Source organism: Elephantulus edwardii, unplaced genomic scaffold (genome assembly GCF_000299155.1).
Source record: "Elephantulus edwardii isolate Elephantulus edwardi_28Jun2011 unplaced genomic scaffold, EleEdw1.0 scaffold00306, whole genome shotgun sequence".
Taxonomy (NCBI): domain Eukaryota; kingdom Metazoa; phylum Chordata; class Mammalia; order Macroscelidea; family Macroscelididae; genus Elephantulus; species Elephantulus edwardii.
Window position 1 is genome coordinate 1,206,081 of NW_006400056.1, and position 7,176 is coordinate 1,213,256.

General features: G+C 47.7%; 1 protein-coding gene across 1 annotated transcript in view; it reads left to right on the top strand.

Moving 5' to 3' along the window:
* Window positions 1–428: 428 nt before the first annotated feature.
* The window catches only part of CAND2 (cullin-associated and neddylation-dissociated 2 (putative)), a 54,680-nt gene continuing 47,932 nt past the window's right edge, over window positions 429–7,176 (top strand). Inside the window, exon 1 of the mRNA XM_006901047.1 lies at window positions 429–496. Coding sequence (XP_006901109.1) covers window positions 429–496 — 68 coding nt within the window. The remainder of the gene's footprint in view (window positions 497–7,176) is intronic.

A 7,176-nucleotide genomic window follows, 5' to 3' on the forward strand; every position in this document is an offset into this window, starting at 1 on the left:
ATAGCAAGCAGTTTCAGGTTCCTCGACGTCTACTGCGCGCTTCTATAGATGAGAAAACAGACTCAGGGGACGGGAGCGTGGCCAAAGCAAACCAGAGAGAAAACTGCAAGACAGGGTTTTGCTTTAAGCCTACAGCTATGGTGTCTCGAGAGGTGTGAACTGAAAAAGTAGAGAAAGTGTCTCATGCCCGCTTCCCGGCCACCCCAGGGCCGTCCTCCTCACGTGGCCCAGGAGGCCGAGCCCCCGGGATCGGCGCGGCGGGAGGCTGTGAGCTCTCGGGCCGCCAGGTGTCGTCTCCAGGGCGCACCCGCTCTGCCGGTGCCGGCGCCGAGCGGCGGGGCGGAGCGGGGGCTCTATTTCTGGCCGGTGAGCGAGCGCAGTCTACACGGCGCCCGCAACGCCATTATTGCCTCCCACGGGCGGCCACGATGAGCACCGCCGCTTTCCACATCTCCAGCCTCCTGGAGAAGATGACATCCAGCGACAAGGATTTCAGGTGCGCCCTGCTGCCAGCCCGCCGTCCCCCCCACGCCCCTTGCTGAAACTCTGTGTTGCCCCCCGCCCGAGTTCACCGTAAGCGAAGGACCCTTGCTAAGACACGACCCTACGGAAGCCCACCTTCCCTCCCCGTCCCTCTTCGCCCCTCTCCGCCTTGGCACCTCTCCTCTACTACCCCTTCCCTTCCTTCCCCTTTCCCCTTCCATCTCCCCTCGCTTCCCCTCCCCCTCCATCTTCCCTCCCTTCTCCCTCCACCTTTCCTCCATTCCCCCTCCCCTCTATCTTCCCTCCCTTTCCCCCTTCCCCTGCCCCCTCCATCTTCTCTCCACTTCCACATCCCCCTCCCCCCTCTCCTCCCCCTCCCCCTTTCCTCCCCCTCCACCATACCACTCTCCTGGGAAGCCAGTCCCTGCTTGGCTGTGCTCCCATGCAAGTTTAGCCTCTGCTTCTTATCCCCCATCAAACTCCAGTTCCACCGTGATGCCCTCCTTCATTCTTTCTACTCAGCCCTCACATTATTCCACTCGATGCCCAAAGCCTCACACACACACACACACACACACCCCAACCCCCAGGATATCAGAACACCGTCCTCTTCTCATCTCCTCAGTGAAATTCCATCCCTTCTTGAGACCCTCAATCCCCTGGCAAGACATTCACTGGACCTCAGTCACCTGGACCACCACCTCCCCATTGTCAGGGAAGCAGGGGTTGAATCAGCCTTTGCAGGAGCAGGTTCTTCTAGGCTTTTCAGATGAGGAAGGACTGACCATTTCCCAACTAAAGTGACCTCCGTCTTCTTCCCCCTGGGTTCGCCACTTTACTTCATACTATAGCTTCAACTAGCCACTGTAACCAAGCTGGAAAGAGTGGGGGGAGAAATATCTGGTGAGGGAAACTGAGACCTATTCACAGGCCAGTTCTGCACCCTGGAATGTGAAATGAGACCTTAGTTAGACACCAACATATACACTTCACTTATATGGTATATAAAGAAGTCAGACACAGTAACTGAGGCTCAGAGGAGTAAATGGTTTAGGTGTCATCCCGAAGCTAGACGTGGAGGATTTAGGGAGCATTCCCAATCAGTCTATCACCAAGGCTGGGCTCTTAATGAATCTCTCCAATTCCAGCCCCAGGTGAAGAGACCGAGCCCTGCCCTTGTGGTCTGACTGTGCCAATATCTACAGCTCATTCCTCAAAATCCCTTCCGAGGTCTCCTCCCACTTTAGTATGGCCTTGAGACCAGATTCGTGTGTTCAAATCCTCTCTCCTCTCATTGGCCATGTGGCCTTGGACAGAGTCCTTAATTCCTGAGTCTAAACTTCTGTTTTAATAATTGGAGCTAATAGTACCAGCTTCAGAAAAGCTGGTTTGAGGATGAAATGGGTTATTACCTGGCAAGTGCCTAGAGTAGTGGGTAACAAGTGGTAAACAAGAAATAGTTGCTATTAGTCCCTGCAAACAGAACCCTGCCATACCCTTCCCCTAACCCCATGTAACCTTTGCTGGGCAACTTTGTTTCCCCTCCCGTTTTCACCTGACTCCTGAAAGACTGGTTACCAGGTAAGCACCAAGTTACCACAACTCTATTTGTGTTTCTTCTTGTTGTTGTTATTGTGATCATCGAGTCAGATCTGACCCATAGCTGACCCTCCAGTGGGTTTTCAGATGGAATAATCTCATGGGATGAGATCTCCCATCCGTCTCCCATGGAGCACCTGGCACATTTGAACCACGTGTCTTTGGGATTGCAGTGCAGATTCTTACCACAAGCCACCAACCTCCCTAGTGGTAAGGGATTGTGCCACCAATGCAGAAGTATGGAGTTTGAATCCACAAGCTACTCCAAGGGAGAAGGTTGATCAGTATTCTCCCATAAGATTTACTGCCTCTGAAAAACTGCTGGAGGGTTAGCTATGGATCGCCTCTGATTTAACAGCACACAGTAACATCTAAGTTTAAACATAGTGAATAGTTTTACTTCACCTGCGAAATTGCTCTCAGTACAGACTAGGAAATTTGCATGTACTTATCTTGTTTATTGAGTACTCAGGCCCTGTCAGGGGACTGAGAATTTGCAAAGAGGCTTTGTTATTATAGGACCATATGGTGGGTTGGGAGAGAGAGAGATGCCAGTCAGAGCTAGAAGCAGAATCTCTTCTCTAATGTGTTGAAAATAGGAACTTGTTTGCTACAAGTTAGTAAGCCCATGTTTACTGTAAGCCTAAGTTTACTTGTTAGGCATGCTACAGTGTGCCTATGCAGGTGCCACCTTTTGGGGTTGGCTTCCCAAGATCCCTGCTGCACTCACTGGTGGGGATTTTTCTTCCTTGTTTTTCAGAGACAGGGAGGCGTGAGTTTCATGGCCAAGGTCAGATAGCTTGGTAGGGGCAGTTGTTGGTTTTGTGTGCCATTGAGTCAGAGTGGACCCATAAGTGACCCTCCAGTAGGTTTTTAGAAGCTGTAAGTTGCATGGGAGGAGATTGCTCATCTTTCTACCACAGAGCAGTTGGTTTCAAACTGTGTGGCTTTGGTTCACCAGCACAATTCCTTACCACTAAGCCACCAGACATTTTTAACACACCAGTGGCACAGCTGTCAGCGTCACAGCAATCCACAAGTACAGCAGACTGACAGATAAGTGCTTCACTAATTAAAATGCTGATAAAAAAGCATGCATATAAATACTAAGTATTATTCAAAATGGCTAGAACAGCACACAGAGAACTGCCAGACGTTCAAGCTGGATTTACAAGAGGCCATGGCATGCGAGATGTCATGGCTGATGTCAAATGTATCTTGTCTGAAAGCAAAGAATACCAGAAGAATGTCTATTTACACTTTAATGATTATGCAAAAGCATTTGACTGTGTGGATCATAACAAGTTATGGCTAACATTGAGATGAAGGGGAATTCCAGAACACTTGTTTGTGCTCATAAGAGGCCTATACCTAGACCGAGAAGCTATTGTGCAGACAGAGCAAGGGAACATTACGTGGTTTAAAATCAGTCAGGAATGCATCAGGGTTGTATCTTTTTTCCATTACTATTTATTCTATATACTGAGCAAATTATTCAATAAGCTGGACTCATATGACGAAAAATATGGCATCAGGATTGAAGGAAGACACATCAATAACACTCATTATGCAGATGACACAACTTGCTTACTGAAAATCAGGATGACTTGAAGCATCTGCTGCAGAAGCTTAAACACTGCTGCCTTCAATATGGATTGCATCTCAACATCAAAAAAACAAAATTGTGCAACAATGAATGAATAATTTTTTTTAAAGTGTACTGGGGACAGAGAGGGGGTAAAACGTGCAACAATGAGTGAATGGAAATCTAACGTCTCTGTAAACGTTCGTTAAAATGACAATTCAAATAAAATTTTATTTGTTTATTTAAAAGAAAACATCCTTGCCACTGGACCAATTGGCAATATGATGGATGGAGTAAGGATTGAGACTGTCAGTGACTTCATTTTACTTGCATACACAGTCAGTACTCTTGATACCAGCAGTCAGGAGATCAGGACGCATATTGCACTGGGAAAGTGTGAAGTCAGGGACCCCTACAGGTTATTGAAGGGTAATGATGTCAGTTTGAGGACTAAGATGTGCCTGTTGCAGGCACATCTTTTCAATCACTTCCTATGCATCTGAGAGCTAGACAGTTACTAAAGATGACAGAAGAAGAATTGATGCCTTTGAAGTATGATGTTGAAGAACAGTGCTGAAGATCCCATGTACTACCAAAAGAACAAACAGATCCATACATCTTGGAGAAGGTGTAGCCAGAGTGCTCCTTGGAGGCAAATATGATGAAGCTTTGTCTCACATACATTGGGCATGTTGCTAGGAGAGGTTAATCCTTGGAGAGGAACATCATGCTTGGGAAGGTGGAGGGTCAGCGAAAGAAAGGAAGACCCTTGACCAGGTGGATTGACACAGTGACTGCTGCAGTGGCCTTGAGAGTGCCAGAGATTGTGAGGGCGGCACAGGATAGGACAGGGTTCAGATCTGTTCACGGGATCACTATGAGTGATACCCAACTCAGCAGCACCTAAAAGCAGCAGCAAGCCACCAGAACTCCCTGGCCAGGGGCAGAGGCGGACATGTATCACCACCACTCAGGTGCAGAGGAGCCAGACTTGAGCCACTAGGCCCTGCTGACTAGACCTTGAGAAGCCCTTTATGCCTCTCTCTGCCAACAGCCCTGAGAACACTTAAAACCACCCTAGGAAGGTCTATTTTTAGTGCATATTGCAGGGGGCAGGGTCATGCGGACCAGCTGTCCAGGCACCCATGTGGCTGAGCGTTTCAGCACTGACACCTCTAGGGTTTCCTTGGAATGAAATTGAGACGCTATGGCTCTTGGAGACGGACCGTGGCCACAGATGGGGTCCCAGTCATAAGAAGCCTTTGATCCCAGCTCTTCTGGCCCTTCTCTGTGAGCAGGAGACTCTGTTCTCACTTAGACACCAATAGTCAAAGCAGTTCACTTCTGGGGTCCTACAAGAATCATTTCTTTTAAAAAAAGGTCTTGCTTGAGGAGCTAAGGGTTCTGCTTGGTGGGCTGATTCGCCTCCCAAATTGCTCTGTGACCTTCGGCAGTTCCTGCAATCGCTCTGAGTCTAATTTCCTCATCTGCTTCAGGAGAAAAGCTGTTTGTGTATTACCATCTCCCTGCCGCCCATTTATAACCCCACTTACACTAAATACCTAGAATAAGCAAGTATGTAGAGACCAAATTAATTCATGGCTGGTTGCTCGGTTGGACAGGAGGGAAGAGAGAAAGATGACTCTGTGTTTAGGGGACGCTCTTTCTGTTGTTAAGAATGATGGCATAATCTGGAAACGATGGGTTATGGCCAAATGTGGTGAATTTAATTAATATCACTGAACATTACTTGTGAAGATTACTGCAGTGACACTTGATTTGCTACATATATATTTCTCTCACACGCAAGACTATCACCTGAAGCAACAAAGAAGGGAAGTTGGGAAGTGTGAGGAGGGCGTGGAATGTGTGGCTAATTGCTTCCGTGAACACTTGCGTCCTTTGCCAGGAGACAGGAAGAGCTAGGTGGCGCTCGGCTACTCATTCTAAACAGCTTAATCAAAGATTCTATAGAAGAATATTCATCAGAGGGAGAGAAATGTAGAACAAGCTTTCACATTCTCCTGGACTCTAGACTTTCTGGAGCCAGAGGACTGGATAAACTCCTGAAAGCATTGCTGAGATAATCTCCAAACCTTAGCAAGCAGAAATAGCTCAGTCTTCTTAAAACCAAACCAGAGTTTAACTTAACTGGTGAAAAAATGCCTGATGTTCTTTCTAGAACTCAGCTCATTGCTATCAAGGCAGAACCAACCCATCACTGACCCTCCAGTGGGTTTTTGGAGGCTATAAATCCCATGGGAAGAGATCGCCCATCTCTCTCCCTGAGAGCAACTGGTGTTTTAATTTTGCTTTTTTATTTTTTGGTAAAAAAAAAGAAGAAGAAGAAGAAGAAAGCCCTGGTCGTATTTTTTCAGGTACTAATGTAGATCATCATAAAAGCAAAGTAACAAGAAGCAAATTTTTTTTTAAATGGGAGATTCTTGTCTGTTGAGTGCTGAATTAGAGTGGGCATTGCCCCATCTTCCTACATGCCCCTTCCATCAATAGTACAACTCTCTTTCTCTGAGAACTGGGTGTCTGCAGGAATCCAGAAGGGTCTGAAAGGCTCGGGTACTTTTCACTGGCGTTGGTTTCTGAATCCAGGTTCCTAGGCAGCTCTTTGGAAATGAGCCTTCTGCAGAGTGCTGTGTAAAAATCTGTCTGTCAGAACTGATTATATGGATGAGGTTAGGGTAAGATGTGCCAGAAGAGTCCTCTTTGGGGCTGTGGCACTGGAGACTGGGGCTTTGATGGTTGCATAGGAGTCCAGTAGGTGGGGGGGAGAGCAGAAGGACACTCCCATCCGGAAGCATATCTTGGGCAGAGGAACACGCCTACCTTGATTGCCAAGTATGCACAGATTCCTTGTGGTGGTCCTGCTTGACTTCTCAGAATGTCCCCCTGGACTGGATAGGCCTAGGGGTGTGTGCATCCTAGCTAAAACCCAAACCACTTCTTGGTTTTCCCCTGCCTGCTTTTCCTGTAATGTCTAGGCCTGGAAGTGGACAGTCAGCCCTTCCCTTGTCACCTTCTGCCAGCGTCCTTCCTTCTCTTGGAAGTTGGAGGCTCATCTTAGTTAAAAATAAACATCATCATCAAAAAGTGTCCTCTTTGAACCAGAGTGCTGAGGCCACCATGGCATCAAGCTGTCTGTCTGAGCCTGCAGACATAAGGACCAGAATCTATTGGGCTGAGAGATTTGGCCTCAAGAAGCTTGAGGACAGAGTTCTAAATTGACTCACCTAAGCATAAAAGCAAGGCTGGTGTGCAAAGGGGTTTATAAATGCTAGAGGCTTCCTTGGGGCTCTGCGCATGGTCCTGGTGTTCCTACTTCCATCTCTATCCTCAGGACCCTCCAAGAGCCAGTAAACGAGAGAAGTGGGTGTCTTGAGATCAGGGAGAATTTAGAGATGGACCAGTGTGTCCCACTTAAAGAGACATCCACAGCTTCACGCAATCCAATTCAGTGCCCAGGAATGTGAGCCCAGTTGTTTTCAAAGACTACC